This window comes from Apium graveolens, chromosome 5 (genome assembly GCF_009905375.1).
Source record: "Apium graveolens cultivar Ventura chromosome 5, ASM990537v1, whole genome shotgun sequence".
Classification (NCBI taxonomy): Eukaryota; Viridiplantae; Streptophyta; class Magnoliopsida; order Apiales; family Apiaceae; genus Apium; species Apium graveolens.
Window position 1 is genome coordinate 140201941 of NC_133651.1, and position 17631 is coordinate 140219571.

Genomic DNA, 17631 nt, shown 5'->3' on the forward strand with positions numbered 1-17631 from the left:
AAGCATACGAATGAAGGACAAGAACAGGTTGTCTAAAGTAAAAAAAAATTCCTGTAATGAGGACATTTCAATAATCTGTATACACTTGTATTATATAACATGTATAGTTGGTACTTAGTCTATTCCAAAAAGTAATAAATTCAACATCAAAACCATTAAGTTTCTTGATGTGTGAAACTTGAAGATATGTCCGACTTCTGAAGTTATCCCAGCATCTCCATGCTCATGCCCCAACTTTTCAGTATAATGTGTGTATATTCTCCCGCAAATCAAATTTTCAATTAAATTGAGAAGCTAGAGTTCTGTCATAAGTTAAACACCCAGTACTCGATGAGAACCTCAACCTAGCAATCCATAAGCCAATTAACGTCAACCTTGGTCGTGACAGTTTGCCCTTCTTTAGCTTCTCTCACAAAGACATCCAGGCATGGGGTTTGCATAAAAGCTCTCTTCGAGCTTGGGAAATTCACCAGGTTCCCTTAGATAAGGCGCTCCCATGCGGTCCTCGTGAAGCTTCTTTACTTTGGAAGAGAATTTTTTCCATGAAATTTTCCCTTCATCAAAGTCGTCAACAATATTCACAAAATTCATTCTGCAAGGAGAAGTAAATGAAGTAATATAAATTAAATAAAGCTAAGAGCAGCTAAACTGTAATATTTAATTCCCAAGAATAGAAGGTATACCAAATCACCAAATATGGACTAAACGATAATAAACTTGTTCAAGAATTACCTGTCTGGATTTATAGTCTTTTTAAAGTCCTCAAAGCGCCGATGTCCTTGAACTGCCTTTGCCATATTACCATCATAGGTGTAAACAAAAACATCACTCTGCAGGGCAACAACATAGTCCAAACCAGCCAGCATGTTCTGGTGATTCCTGAAAGGTCTCAGTTCATCTTCTGTGGATAGAGTTGAATGGGAGAAGATGTTTGGGTAATCTTCCACAAGATGTTGCATGCTTCCGTTTCCAAAAGCTTCACCAGCTACCAAGTAAATCCTAGTGCTGGATGGAAATCCCAATCCTTTGAGTAAAAGGGATGTCTCTCTAGGGGTCAAGGGGCAGCCACCAAGCTTTCTTCTCTCAGACGCATCAATCTCTTTTTCCTTCCAGTGACTGACCTCGTACCGCATCCTACGAAGTTCATCATCTTCTTCTGGCGTCAAACTGTGACTGCAGCCTGTAAATGCAAGCATATCCTTCTCATACCTACAAGCATGAAAAATCATTAAGTCTACCCGCTTTATCAACAAGTCAAATTTACTTTCTTTATTGCATATTATTAATTTATAAGGGTATTCATCTGTACATAATTTGACACATCTTTAGCTGTTCTCTACATTTTTGTACAAAAGACATTACATATTACTCTTTCAGTTTGAAAATTAGCTGATTCTGCTGAACATATTTTTTTACATGGAACATTTCACATTATTAACAAAAGAAACACCTACAAACCACTACTAAAAGCACCTGAACCAGAAACAAATTTGATCTAGAGTTTGGGCAACAGAAAAAAAAAGAACTGCAAGAGCTACCTTAGATGCAAAGCAAGATAAGGGCTTCCATTCAGTCTCATTCTTGAAACCAAGACTTTCCCGAGATCTTCAATTGGCGCTGAATATTTTAATGCTCTGTAATTCACACGGCAACGTAACTTTTGAATTGAGTTAGGTAGACCATTATTTGCTATTCGAGAATCGGTGTGGGTGAAATATATCACTTTGTGCTGCTTCAGAAGTGGTGCAACCTCCGACTTATAATAACTAGCCTACAAAAAGCAAACAAGTAAGTTAGCTGACCAAGATCTCAAAAGAAGTCGGTTAGCTGACCAAGATCTCAAACTCTGAAAGAGGCATTAGATGGCTAGCTAAAATAATGGATTTGACATCCTCATAAAAATGGAACAATATGCTTGACAAAAAAAATGGAATGATATATTTAGTGTGAACCCAACCACAAAAAATACTCGTAACATTTGTACTATCCTAAGTAGTAATATAGTGTGTAGCGAAGAAACATGTGTCATTTATAAAAAGGAGAACATCATAACAAAGGAAGATCGATCATAGAGTTGAATGTTGAGAATTATTCACCTTAGACCAGGATATCGGTGTCTTTGAGAAAGGTTCTAATCCAGCATATGCAGGTGGTAATGTCTCAACTATATGAATGTCATCTCTCAGAGTCTCAATGAAGTATTGCCAATCAAAAAGATCTTTGAAGCCACTGTCAATAGAAGCCAGAAACAATTAGTTCTTTGGACAAGGTCATTACAAATCATAAGCTTTTATCAGAACTTCATGCACGTTAAACATGGTACCACCAGATGGTGGCTACCCTGTTCATAAGTTCTGGACAGCAAGCCACCAAATGTACCCACTTAGTCTGCTTAAAACCAGTTACATCGTACTTCTGTATTCTTGTTTTAACAGGTTTGTAAGATACCACTTGAACTACTAGGAATTCCTATTCTAACACGAATAATATTAAACTGTTCATTCAGTTAACGTAATTCTTTCTAATATTTGTTCATCAAAAAGGGCAGTAAAGCACAAGGGACTTCCTACTCCTAGGATATGAATAATAGTATTTTTCCTAAAGAAGAAGCCTCAAATTCTGTCTGTTTTCTGAACAGACACCTTATGTTGTGTTAGGAATATCATATAATGATATATCACGTCTAAAATGCATCTTAATGCCAAAAAGTTCGATAATGTGGTGTGGCTTTCATGTAAGATTCTATTGCTATTATATTTGTGAAATAGAAAATGCTCATAAAAAAACTGTCTTTACTTCTACAATTCCCAAAATTCAAGGTTATGTTCTAGAATAATCAATTAGAGTAAAGCATCTCACTAAAAAGAAGTGTGCTACAGAAATAAATCTAAATATATAACAAATATTAACACAGTTCAAAAGCAAATAACACTGTGACACTGAAGTCACAGTGTCAAAACAATACATGACTCATCTCCATTAATTAAATAATTATTTTCATTCTTCGAACATCTTCTTTAAGATTCTAACTTTCGTTGAATACACTGAAGGCACAGCAAAAAAAATAAGTCAGATCTGGCTGTACCCCTTAAAATAATGGTTAAGAGGCACTTCCTGAAAGTGGTTAGGATTTTCAAGACAAAGTGCAAACCAACTTGTTAGAAGTGGTGGGGAGTTATGCCGATGTGGAAACCCACCAGTGCTTTGACGGGCCTTGGTCTTATGCGCTGTTAAGTGCGCTTCTACAACAATGCTCATGTGGACCTCTATTGTATAGAAAAAATTTGACATAATTTTGGCCTTAATAAAAAGTATTCAAGTGTCTATACTCATGTCGAATTGCGAGTGTCCAACATGGGCACTTGAAGCAATATAAAGGGTCCGGGAACAGAGCTTATAAGTTATAAGGGCGAAATGTAGTAGTAAACACCAGCAGACAAATTATTCATCCCCAATTTGAGAAATATTTCCAGATGCGCAATATTCACGCAAAATCTCTATTACTGGCAGATAGCATTATCTAAATAAAGCATATAAATGCTAGAGAGACATGAAGAGATTACTAAAGCTATTCACTTAATCTTACTGAGGCACTATTATCAACACAATACCACTTTCACGTATTAAAAAATTACCAGGGGTAAAGAAGTTACCTTTCATCAGCCCAATAAGAAGTGTGATCGAGAGAAGGAAGGACAAGTGTTGCTTTTATTATCTTCGCAACAGCAACCATATCACAGATCTGCACTCTAGATTTTAGTTTATTAGACAATTACCAAAATTTAATTAAATCACCTCAATAACAGCCTGATATGTCATTTAAAAAAGATACAAGAACCAGACCCCAAATCTCATCTGATTCAAGCCACCGTTCGCATTTATGAGAAGGAATTTATTGGTATTTGCATCTATATCTGTGAGGACAAGAGAGGTATCAAAAAACTGGGTCGCGTAAAGACATAGTACATTGGTACACGTAATACATGCACAGACTTACGTTGATGACTTTTTGGCTGCTCAATGCACTGAGTGAAGTTCTCACTATTTGGTTTCAACCAGATAACTGAATGCTATTGAAATAATCATAAAAAGTATTAATAAGGATTTCCTCGCCCTCGCACAAATTTAAGAATAGTGAGCAAGATAGATTACAAATATAAGACATTTGACACTTACATCGGCCATGCTGTCTTTGGTGCCAACAAAACTTGATGCTACCGTTTTCAAAGTTCGTTCAACATCCAAGCCTTCACTTCCAGCTTCATTATCGTGCTCCTTTAAACCATTAATATGGGAGTGTTTATCCATTCTACTCATACCAGTGTCCATAGAGTAAAATGAATCCTACTTGGAAAGAAAAAGATACATAAACAAGAGAAGAAATATTTCTCATATACTACATGCATGTTATTTGCTTACAAAGCCTAAGAGCAAGTCCAATAGGCTAGCTAATGATGCCCTTACATTAAAATTTGGGAATGTGAGAAAAAAAAGTGCTCCAAAAATCTCCTAATAATTCCTTAAATCACTAATAGAAACATTTAACTACTTATTTTTTAAGTAGCATCTCCTTCTTTTTAAGGATGTTTCAACTAAAATTTTATTATAAAACGTGAAAACTGCTATCTTTCTCTCTCTTGTATGTTATATTTTAATTGAAAGAAAGCACTTTTAACAATAAAATATTCAATAAGGGATTGGTCTAAGAAGCACGGTGCACGGTTGGAGACAAAGCTACTTATCTATTTCGTAAACTACTTAGAGCTAATTGTTTATATTTTTTTATAAGGAATGAGTTAAAAGAATACTGGACTTGCTCTAACCTTAATCAGAAAATTAGGACTTCAAGAATAACCATACTGTACGTTCCCCGCCCCAAAAATGGTAAAATGACAATGCATTCTATATCCCAACTACCCCCTTTCTAACTTGAAAATACACATTAGTTATCCACAAAATGAAGCTTTCATCCTTCAAGAAAGTTCGAGACTACGACATAAAAGTAATGCTGTATAGAAAACTCCTAACAACTTAAAGCCCTGCATTTTTGCATAAATCAGGTTGATAACTATATAAATTACCAACAAAGCTTTATCTGAAAACGTAATATTGACTACTCAGACACCTAATCAATATATTTAACTCTCTCTCATATTATAACAGAAGAAAACAAGTAGAAAAGCAATAAAAAAATTGGTACAAGAGTCCTTGATAAAGGGTGTAATTTTTGGAAAAGAAATTACCTGATGAGACCCAACAGTTTGAATAACAGATCCAAACCAACCATTAGCACAAATCTTAAAAACACCCAAAAACAAACAAACCCCACAAAACACAAAGAACATCCATTGCCCTAGCTTCTTCTTCCCGCCCAAAATCAAATCAACAGTAATAGCTCCTCCATCAAGCTGCTTCTTAGTATGAAGTCTTTGAGTCAAATTGTGATGATGGGGTTGTTTCTTTTCAGCATTAGTATCAAACCCATCAGCAGCGAGTTCAGATCTGGGTGAGTTGACGGGCAAGTCGATCTCGTATTGGGTAGTATTGTTAGTATTATTATTGTTGTTATTGCGTTTGAAAGATTGAGCACGGCGAGTCATCGGACCAGAGAATCGAGGACTATTGACTCGTTGAGAGATGGCGCCATCGGTGGTGGCATTGGATTGATGGTGATTTGGATGACCCATGTTATATTATTACCATATAGTATGAGGCTTATGTTAATAAAATTGGCTGTGTGTATAAATGGGTTAGTGATTGGATGGGGGGGGGGGGGCTTGTGCTTTTGGTCGTAGAGAGAATATCAAGACTTATCTTGGAGAGAGAGAGAGAGAGAGCGAAGAATTTATATGGGAATTATTACAGTTAGTAAAGTGAAGATGGTTACGGGGACAGGAGAATTATATGATTGAATTGTAGTAGTACATGGCAAATGAGGAACGGTACCCCCCCCCCCCCCCCCCCCCCGGCGACGGAAGCAACTACCGGACACGCTTTACTTTTTAAGAAGTAGGTTTTTACACTCGTTTTTTTCAGCAAACCTTAAATTCATTTTCTTTTAACTTTGTCCATGACACAAGGGGACGCGTTTTTCTCGGAAAACAGTACTTTCACTTTTATTCCAAAATTTATTGAAAAATATTCAGCAAAACTTTTCTTTTTAGAATGTAGAGGCCCCGCTATTAATTTTTTTTAGTGTTAAACAAACTCGCAACATTCGAATTGCGAGAGGAGCAAGAGTTGATGGGTACGTGTATATATTCTTAGATTGTGGATGCAGAGTTTTTTTTTTCAATTTTTTTTTAAGTTGTTCATAAATATAAATTCATGATAAACATTTACTTTTTATGTACACACAAAATGATCAACAATATACAAGTTATTGATGGGTAGTGAGATAAGTAAGGTGTTCTCGAAGAGATTTTTGAAAAAAAAATTCTTAGGCTTTGTTCACTCTGTGCCATGATTGATTCTACGAGTTGTTTGATTTTTATTGATGAAGATTTTTGGGTGTAAAAGAGGAGTCATAATTTTCGGAGAAATTGATCATAAATAATTTTTATTAATAAGCGTAACCCCGTTTATTAATAAGCACAACCTCATTTTGATGCAAGATGTTTGGCCTTTTTCCAGATAATTCATACTCATTTTCACAGAAATATTCTTGACTTGAGAGTGATGAATGAATGTTTTGTCTGGCTTCTGAATTGGTCCAAATTTTTGTTGAATTTCTGCATCTATTTTCCTCCATTTTTCTTTTAACTCCTTCTGAGCTGCTGCTATATCAATCTTTAACAGTTTGTCATCTGTGTTTAGTTTTGCTGCTGCCAGATTTATTATGTCAATGATGTCCATGGTCGGTGGCTTTGTGAAAGCAATTGTTGGCACAATTACTTTGCTGACTTGGATGTTTAGCACTTTCTGCTCCCCCTCACTCCTTGATCCCTCTTGACTGATTGGGAATATAGTGCTTTCTTTCTCCCCCTTTTTTTTTATCAGCAAGTAGAGTAGAGGAAGAGGTTTGTGCTACCACTAGCTTTTGAAGCAAGTCTATTTGTTGAGTTTGATGTAGATGAATAGTTGTTAGAGAAGCTTCCATAGAAGTCATCCTTTTATCCAAGGAATACACTTGAGTAGCAAGATAAGAGTTCTTCCTTAGCTGTCTCTTAATATCAATCATAGTTACTTCTGGAATTTTAGCATCCAATCTTTCAGAAATATCCTTCTTCATTTGATCAACCTTATTTTTGATAGAAGTGACATTCTGACTGTGTTGAAAGCCTTGGATTTGTTGTAATTGAAGAGAAGAAGGTGTGCTTGTAGGAGATTCTTGGTGCTGGCATTTATTGTTGATTGAAGAGCATATTGTGTCTGACTGATGAGTTGAATGAGGGTGGTCTTGAAATAATGTTCATCACTGCTTTGAAAATGCCCAAGTTGGCATACCAGATTAGGAACTAGGACCTACTTCTCCCCTATGTCCAGTGATCCCTCTTCACTATCATCATCAAAGAATTCTTCTGACCCACCAGTCTCATAATCTATGTCATCACCAGTTGTAGAAGGCATAGTTATGATGGCATCCTTTGCTCTTTGCATGGATTGAGTGATGTGCACCAAATTCAGCATCCTTATTGCATTTTCATTACCATGTCCAGCCAAAAGTTGATATGCTGGAACAGGATGAGTAAATGTCTCAGCATCCAAAGAGGTGGAATCTATAACAAATTGACTATGCTGAGATAATTCCTCTCTGTTTGCTTCATTTACATTCATTGACTCACTAACAATGATGTTCACCCTTATTTCTCCTGTACCTGCATTTCTCTCATGATCTCTATGTTCTTGCATCAAGAGCTCCCCTTGGCTTCCCACCCTCACACCCTCACCTTCACCATCTAAGGTGGGACTCCTCTCACTCACTTTTTCCAGTCGTGAAAAAATGGACTGCATTTGTTCACTCATTTTCTCTCCTTTTTCCTGGGAGCAACCCAGACTTTCACTCAATTCACTCCCTTCCCTCAGTCCTAAGAGTGATTGCACTACCACTAAGTCTTCTGCACTTGTAAGAATTGAAGAAATTTGAAGTTGTGCAGAGACACCCGACGGATGATGAATATCCATCGGGACAGTAGTATGGCTATCCGACGGATGACTGTTGTTAGGCTTATCCTTCGGGATACAATCACTACTCGATGGATGATGAATATCCATCGGGATAGAAGAAATGAATAAGTTTGGAGTGGAGACTATTGTAGATTCTGTGCAGATTGATAAAAATTTAGGCACAGATGTCTCAACAGACTTAGAAAGAAATGGCAAGTGATCCAACAAATCATCTAAAAGATGATGCTCACTTGTTTGGATTTTTGGCTTCTCCACAAGAGTTAAAGATGGAGAATTTGGAAGTGATGTATTGATCATGTCAACATCCAGTGAGTGTGTGGGTGGATTTGGTGTTTCAGGTGCTTCAATCACTAGAGATTTTGGCTGTGACTCCACATTTATTGGAGCCACATCAAACTGACTTTGAGAAGGTGCAGTGACTGAGTCTATTGCTTCAGTTTGCATTGTGTGTGCACCCTGTGTATCCCCAGTTGGTTTAGATTTCTTCTTTCTGGCATAAGTTTGGGGTGAGCTAGTGTCCCTTGCCCTCTTGGCCCGTGCCCTTGGCTGAGAGATTTGTTCAATAGTCACATCCTTTTGGGAGGATGCAACCAGTAATGAGCTTAAGTCCTTTTTAAGCACTGCAGTTTGTTAAGAAGCTGCTAGTGTGGCTAGGCTGGAAAATACTCACCTCTCCAACCTTATTCTTAGGGCTTCTTTGATTTTCACCCTGTCCCTCACCTTACTTACCCTCCTTCACGCTCCCCTCTTTGGTTTTAGTGGATTTTGCAACTGGTTTCTTTTGAAAGAAACCATAGGGGGCTTTCTTAGACTTGGATTTTGAAATTTATGGTTTAGTAGCTTGGGTAGGCATCTGTTGGGTCATTGACACAGATGATGTAGCTACACTAGAAGGCAAAGAAATGTGTGAGGTTGGGAGAGTGGAGACAGTAGAAATTACCTCACTTACCTGAGGTCCCTCCATTAATGGAAAATAGAATAAGGGCACCTCTTTATGGTTATTTGCTCTATTAAGATCTTCAATAATTCTTCTTTCTTGAACCCAACAGTTTAACTTGTTGGTTGGGTTCTCAATTACAATGTTCTCAATAAGATGGTTAGAAAGCATCATAAAGAATCTAGCATAATAGACACTTTTACCTCTTTTATTGAGTTCTTCTAACTTAAAACCTAACTCAAACAAGACCAAGTCACTGAAATTAAAGTATTTATCAGTAACTAGCATGTAAAACATGGAGATGTTAACAGAGTCAAAATTGCTAATTTTACCAGAAAATACCTTAGTTACTACATCACACAGATAACTCCATTATTTTCTAAGACCCAACCTCCTAATTTTACTTAATTTAGAGGTAGAAAGTACATAGCCCATAGAATTTACCATGTTAACTATATCAGTGTTTGTGTGTGGAATAGTAGCAGTATTATCAGGAATTCTAAAGCATGCTTTGACAATGTCAATATTAATGCAAAACTGTTTACCTTTGAAAGTGAAAGTGATGGTCTTGTTAGTTGAGTTGTAGTTGTCCATATCTCTTCTACAACCTCACAATAAATTGTGGGAGATTCCAGCATAGCATAGTTGAGTTTACAGCCTTTCACAAAATCCATCATTTTGTGATAATCTCCAGACTGTTGAATCTCCTTGTTCACTAGAGCTGTGAAGTTGTTCTTTTCATAGATATATCCATTTTGAGACATGATTTTTACTACAGGGGCCATGGCTAAAGATTTAAAATATGCAGAGAGAGAATTTGCTTTTGAGGAAGAAAGAAGTTAGAGCAATTGAATCTTGAGAATGATAAAAGAGTAGAATAAAAATGAATTCTGCTTTTGTTGTGCAAGACATGCCTGTATCATAACAAGACTAAGTCATACTGACAACCCTAAGATTAGTTGTATTGTAACCTTAATCTGTAATTCATACTTGTAACACTTAATGTCTGTACAATGTAAATGGAGCAGACTGGAGCATTTTTCTCTAAACATTGTCAAGCCTAAGAATTCTATCTGGAAGAAGATCAAGAAGATCATGCCTCAGAAGAATTATGAAGAAGCTTGGAGTTGAATAAATCTGTTTGGTGTAAGATATTCTAAGTCAAGATCTCTACAAGTCACAGAATTAGTGTTACAGAGAAATCATTCGAGAACTCCAGAATGACTTATCGAGAAGTCATTTAAACTCCAGAGAGTGTCGATGGATGAATAACATCTACCCGACGGATGAGCAATATCTACTCGACGGATGAGCAATGTCTACTCGACGGATAAGCCTTCACTACTCGACGGATGAGCAATGTCTACTCGACGGATAAGCCATCACTACTCGACGGATAAGCAATATCCACCGGGTATAGAGAACTCAGGAATTGCCCATTCGAGAACTCAGAGATATCGATAAGTATACATTCATTAGAGAACTCTGAGTTATCGATAAGCCAAAGTTCATGAGAGAACTCTGAGTTATCGATAAACCAAAATTCACTAGAGAACTCAGAGTTGTCGATAAGTCAAGTTAATAATGAAGTTTCAGAGATATCGACAAGCCAACATGCCTATCGAGATGTCGAGTTCTCTACAGCTTAATTGGATATCTCGAATTAAGTACAGAATTGCATAACAGTTTAATATCCAAGGTTGCAAATCAACAAACAATTCACACAGCTGGATTGACAAGTCTACAAAAAGCAGCTTGAGAGATGTGCAAGATCAATGGCAAAGATTAACTGACAGAGGAGATTAAATTAATCACGGGAAGCTAAAGATATGCTAAGCCAGAAATGGAAGATTTGCTTTTCTATAAATAGAAATGACAAATGACAGTTTTAAAAAGCTAATAGCATGTTTATTATCCACCGTGTAAACCAGCAGTTAACTGAGTTATAAAGTTAACACTGGTCCTCTAGTTAAGAAGAACAATCAGAATAGAAGCGTGTGTGTTCTCTCTCAAGAAAGAAGCTAAGTTCTAAAACAAGAACTTAGAGATTTTGTAGCAAAACACTGCTTGATTTTTAATATAAAATTAAGTGAGTTTTGAAGATCTTTATTTTACATATTTGCACAGCTATTTATGTTTAACATCTATTCTACTAAATCATAAACAACAACCAATTGCTAAAGCCTAAGTCGATCGAAAATCAAACATTTAAGCCAAAACACATTCACCCCCCCTCTGTGTTATATTCATATCTAACAAGTGGTATCAGAGCAAAATCTGAAAGTAAACAGATTAGATCTTGGAAAAATGAATACACAGAAAATCAGTAGTATCAAGATTCCTCCCTTTGATAAGGCCAATTACACTATATGGAAAAAGAAAATGTTGTTGTTTATAAGAATGGCCAATCTGTTAGGTCCCAATTTATTTGTAGAAGGGGGGTTGAATGCAAACAATACCGTTTAATCGAATAAAATGCGGAATAAAAAGGTGAAACAAAATTCAAGTTAAATAAAACTTTTATTAAACTTGAAAGGTGTTACAACAACGGTATCTGTTACAAGGGATTAATCTCAAATCAATTATTACAAATCTAGAATAAATTCGACATGAACTTTTTCTATTTTTGCAATGAAAAGATCAAATGCTAAATGCGATTTGAGATTAAGTTCTAGGGATTTTGATCCGCTAGATTGTTACACAAGAACAAGATAAATAATTCTAGTGGTTTGGATTTAACTTTACAATCTAGAATTTTGATCTTGAATAGAGCAGATGAAAAATGAAATGATTTGCTTTTGTTTCTGCTGTGTTCTTGACTTATGTGTTCTGTTTGATTGATAGATTGAATGTCTTCTGCTTTCTGTTGTTTAAGTAAACAAAACAATCCAGTTGAATCAGCAAGACTTTCGGCAAGACAATCAAATGAACTGGCATGACAATCCATTTGAACTGGTAGGACTTTCGGTGAGACTATCCTTTTGAACTAGAAAGACAATCCCAATAGCTAGCAAGACAATCAGAATGAACTAGCAAGACTTTCGGTATGACTATCAATTGTCATACCGATTGTCATAGTAGTTCAAATCATATTGTCTTACTGAATTATTAATAGATTTTAATCTAATAAAAATTCTGAAAATCCTTAATATTAATTCTGAATTAATTAATCAATTAATTCAATTAATCAATAAATTAATCTTTGCAAATATAATATATTTTTTTAATTAAATTATATGACTTAATTAATTAATAGAGAATTAATACTAATCTTGAGCAGCAACCATTCTTCTGAAAATCTTCTGAAAATCACTGTCAATTATGAATCAATTCCACCACTTCAATGTTGACACTCGATGTACTGTCTGGTTCAGGAGTGACTAACTTCCGTGACGTTTCTTCAAGCCTTGACCTTGATACTCTTGATTTTCTTCAGACTAAATCCTTGTAATTAATTGATACCCTGACGAGATCTCTGTCACTTGATTAAATCCACAATCTTGATTTATATCACTGAGGCTTGATCAATTTCTTGAGCTTCTTCCAGTGAATTAAGTAATCAAGTCTGTAGATGAACAATGCTTCTTAATCCTTTGACATATTTTACTCTGTGAGATCTTTCTGACGATAGATCCACTATTTACTTATTACATTCTTATTTGAGTTGAGTTAAATCCTCGAATAAACAAATAGGCTATGACATATGCCTTTCAATCTCCCCCTATTTGCTTGTTAGACAATAACAAAAAATACCTAGAGGATAACTCAACTAACAAATAAGAAAAAGATATAAACAGTAATGCAAAGTAAATAGCAGAAAAGTTCTGGATTATATTTAACATTTTCCAGATTCCAAAAGAAATTTATAAGAGAATACAAGATAGATGTTCCTCTAGCCTGAACATATAACTACATTAGTCTATCTTGATTCATAAAGCTCTAATCATATTACATTGAGTTTTGAGCTAATTGACTTCAGTTGTCTTCTCTTCTGACTTCACCTTCTTCTAAATCTTGAAGCAACTCCTTGTCAAAGACACGATCCTTTTCTGAAGTGAAGCTTGCTGGTCTGACTGGTTGAACTCCAACTGACTTCAGCTTATTCTTGAACTGATTGTACCTTTTAATATTCTTTTCACAATAAGCTTGAATCAAATAAGCAGCTTGAGTCTTCAACATGGATGAGTATCCAGCAGTTCTTAAATGATGTTCCATCCAGACCAGATGCTTAGCTGAGTAGTCTTTAAGAGATTATGCATCTAGCTGACAGATTTGAAGACAATCAGACTTAAAGAATCTCACCTGATGAGGATTGTTGACCATTTGAGGACTAGCCCTGCTGACAAACTCTTTAAGTCTTTCTCGAAGAACTTCATTCAATTCTGAGCTTCTTTTTACTTTGTTGAGAAGAACCCAAATCTCTGACAAAGAACGATTCTCAAACAGATGAAGTGACACCTTGAAAGATCCTTCACTCTGACAATATACAAAAATGCTCATCTCATTTAGGGATCTGTCAAAAGCAGCTGTGATTCGTGAGACTTCAGTCTTGATAGCATTCATGTACATGTCATTGTTAGGATTTGAGATTTCCAGCTTGTCAAGAAGATGTAGGAACTGCCTATCAATGTTAGTGCTCAGCTGAGGCATATCAAGTACTCTCCTAGCTTCATCCCATTTTTCACCAATCTTCAGTCTGACATCTCTTCTCCTTTCTTGAGCCTTAATGTCATGAAGACGTTGCTTTTGAAGAGTTTCTGTTCTTTGTATGTCTTTCCTCATGTCAATGATCTGGGAGACCTTTTTGAGTTCAGCTTCTTTTCTTTTCATCTCTGACTGCTGCTTCTGAAACTCTTTCTCAAAGATAGGATCCACTGTAGCTTTCTCTTCCCATTCTCCAAAATCACTTTCCTCTTCAGCTTCAAAGAAACCATCTTTATCTTCCAAGACTGGTTCAGTGGGAATGTCAAAAATATCAAAGTCATCATGTTCTCCACTGTAGTAGACATCATCAGCCTTTCCTTTGTCTCCAGCAGAGGTATCTTTTTCTTTTCCCTTTCCACTACTCCCTTTCTTCTCCCCCTTAGTTGAGGGATCCTCTACTGACTTTCCTTTAGAACCTCCATCACCTCCAGAGCCTGAGCCTCCACCAGACGGCCCTTCAAAGTAAGTTCTTTGTTCTTCATTAGGGCAGTGAGAATTCTTGATCATGAAATACAAGTGTTTCATTCCTTCATTAAGATGTTCCAAGCCCGTTTCTATCTTTAGAAATCTGGAGGAGTTCAGTGCATGATTCATTTCAACCAGGTCTTCAAGAGAAGTCATTCTTGTATGTAGAGAGCAGAAGTTAGAAATGTCATCAGCTGATAAAGTTGGAGTTTCCTGAATGGAATTGAGCTTTGGTATGACAGTGGTCTTGAGATCTGAGATATCATTCATGATGAGTGCCAGCTGATTGTTGACAGAGGTGGAAGAAGAAGACCGTTCAACCACTTGTGCTTTGAATGATTTAGGTTCAGCTTGGCTTTTAGCAAGTTCTTCTTTTAAAGCAGCAATTTGAGCTAACAGGTTTTCAGTGTCTGTGTCTGTGTGTGCTCTCACCTGAATTTCACTCGTGTTTGGTTCACACACCTCACGTGCTTGTGTTTCTCTCAATATAATTACTCGTGAGGAGTCTTCCTGTTGCTGTTCTTCTGTACCTACAATTAAAATCACCCTAGCCTCTTCAAGAGAGGTCAGTGGTGGTGCAATGGGAATTCGCGAGTCCCTATCCTCAGTCAATACTATCAGTTCATTTGAAATAGATGTCTGAATTACTTCAGGGATAGATTGACTGAGTTGCCCTCCACTTTCTCCAGATAAATCTGCGAGTGGAGAATCCCGTGAGGGAGCCAGAGGTGTTGGATCTGGGAGGGGAGAAAATGACTCTATTAAGGGTGGCTGAGAGTCAGATTTTCCCTCAGAAGCATGTGACTGCTCTTCTGCCGTAACTATGGCAGGCACTGTAACAGATTCTATGTGCACTCCTCGCTCCGTGTCCTGAGTATCATCTACTGGTATGTATGGTTCCATTGTGAGTAATGGAATTGTGCTTGACTCAGTACAGGATGTCATGGCCCTATGGCGAATTTCAATAGATTCATCCTGTTGAGAGAATGTCTCTAGTAATTGTTCATTGGCCATTTCAAAGTCCATGTCCTGTTGGGAGGACAAGGATGGGCTTTCTGATGCCTCAGTATATGTTCTTCTTTTCTTGGGAGGAGGCAGAGCTGAGGGTTCACTCACATTCAACAATACACTACTTCCTATTAACCTTCTGGGTAACATTTTAGACAGTGGGGGAGAGGTTGAGATAGGTTGTGACTTTGTGTTTGGCTCTATGACCTGGGATTGAAGCTGTGGTTCTACAACTTCATGGTTAGTCCTATCAACCACTGGGGGTCTTTCAATATAAGTAGGAATGGAGTGAGAGTGAGGAATTACTACCTGTAATGGAAGAGCATCTGATGTTGGAGGAGCCTGGGTGGCTTGAACCACTGGAGGTTGAGCTTGCTGTTCATGACCAGGAAGATTGAAAATAGGTAAGGGAATATAAGTGGCCATGAAAGCAGATACAAGTACTGGAACTTGCATGAATTTGAAGGTTGTGTCTTGGCGGGTGTAAATCTTTTTGCTTACAGGAGGGGGTTCGGTTACTGCGGAGTTAGCAAAAAGGGCTTTGTGCTCAGGTGTGAGAAGATGATCTGCTATAAGCATGAGAAAACGAGCATAGTAACACGAGACCCTACGATTTGTAGAATGATCACGTAAAGCAGTAGTGAGACGTCTCAAGAGAATGGGTAAAAGTAGTTTGCCAAAATTGATCCTTTGATTGAAAACAACCGCAAGACCAATATACTGCAGAGTGGAAGTGATGTTGTGAAAGTTGGATTTAGTGCAGTTGGCAAACACTTTAGAAAGTGTATCGAAGAAAATGTCCCATTCAGACACCAAATTAGATTTTGATAACTTGGTTAAATTAATTACCCCCTGATAGTGAATAGCATGGAAAAAGTTTGAAATATCATTTTCAGAGGGCAAATTACAGAAATTGTCCATAGGAAAATTTAAAGCTCGATTGACGACTGTTTCATCAACCACATACTGTGTGTTTGCCACGGTGAATAAAAAAGATTTAAAATCATCGGACACAGTAGAGGTTGTGCAAATCAGTCTTAGCAGATCAACATTTAAAATCACATTTGATTTAATAGCAGAGCTAACAATCGAATGGTCATTTAAAAATCTAATCCACGGCTTAAATTTTTCTACATCACATTTATCTGGATTAAAATAACCAACAATATTATGCGAAACAATTTGGAAATTGAGGGCCATTTAAAAATAATAATAAGACACACACTTTCAGAATTTTAAGAATAATATTAAGAAAATTCGAATTAATTAAATTAATTTAATAATTCGAATTAAATTAATTATAATCGAAAAATTTAGACAGAAATGTATCTCGTTAAAATTCTTAACTCACACACGCAGATTTGAAAAGCCAAAAGACACAAAACAGAAATTAAAATTAAAAATACCCAAAATCAACAAACCCAACTCGATTTTTAGGGGAACAAAATGAAGTGGAAAAGATTTTAAAAAAAAATTGGCAGCACTCCTGTATGTATATACGTGTGTGTATATATCAGGAGTGATGTTTTAGATTGCTGAGTAAAAACTCGAGCAAGGAAGATAATGGCGATGGAATTGGTGTTTGGTCGAAGAGAGAGAGAGAGAGAGAGAGAGAACTGATGGAATTTTTGAAAAACAAAAAACTGACTGAATGACTTAACAAAACAACAACAAAAAAAACTTATAAGTAGACAACCGGTATGACAATTCGGGATAGTCTTACCGATTGTCATACTGATAGTCTTACAAGGCAAAATCACATTAGAAAATAGAAGAAATAAAAGTAATAAAAATAATAAATACTAAATATATATAACTGGTATGACAATCTGATAGTCATACCGATTGTCATACCAGTATAAAATAAAAGGAAAATATTTATATATAAGGTTTATAACTGGCAAGACAATTGATAGTCATACCGATTGTCTTGCCAGTATAAAACTATACTGATAACCAAAATAACACAATTATATACTGAAATGACTTTCAGCAAGACAATTTCAATTGTCTTGCCGATTGTCATTCTGGAAATAAAACAATTATAAACAGAATTAGTATGTACATATTTATATATATATGTACTGAAATGATTTTCAGCAAGACAATTTTAATTGTCTTGCCGATTGTCATTCCAGTAGAAAGACAATTATATACTTACAGAAAATATTTATAAAAACAAAGACAATATTTCAGAATTAATTATTTTTATTCCAAAAATAGATTTCTGTTGAATTTTAGCAAATAAAATTCATAGAAAAATATTTTTAGAGAAAATAAAATATTCTGAGATATTTGAAATTAACAAGTAGAGTAAGTAAAACAGATAAGATAATATAAATAACATAGAATTAAGCAAAAAATTTTGGAAAATGATAAAATAAATTTGC

At 36.1% G+C, this 17631-nt stretch overlaps 1 protein-coding gene across 1 annotated transcript; it reads right to left on the reverse strand.

Moving 5' to 3' along the window:
* Window positions 1-28: 28 nt before the first annotated feature.
* LOC141724541 (O-fucosyltransferase 35-like) lies at window positions 29-5976 on the reverse strand. Its single transcript, XM_074526713.1, has 9 exons — window positions 5244-5976; window positions 4177-4344; window positions 3998-4070; window positions 3844-3914; window positions 3654-3742; window positions 2097-2229; window positions 1539-1771; window positions 733-1209; window positions 29-592 (listed from the first exon to the last, which is right to left on the reverse strand). The coding sequence occupies exons 1-9, from the start codon at window positions 5685-5687 to the stop codon at window positions 400-402; spliced, it is 1881 nt and encodes a 626-aa protein (XP_074382814.1). The 5' UTR covers window positions 5688-5976; the 3' UTR covers window positions 29-399.
* Between the last annotated feature and the right edge of the window lie 11655 nt (window positions 5977-17631).

Coding starts and splice junctions, on each gene's coding strand:
- LOC141724541 (XM_074526713.1), bottom strand. CDS start 5,687: ATGGGTCATCCAAATCACCATCAATCCAATGCCACCACCGATGGCGCC. Junction 3,915..3,997: donor GCAGCCAAAAAGTCATCAAC/GTAAGTCTGTGC, acceptor TTGTCCTCACAG/ATATAGATGCAAATACCAAT. Junction 593..732: donor AAGACTATAAATCCAGACAG/GTAATTCTTGAA, acceptor TTCTCCTTGCAG/AATGAATTTTGTGAATATTG.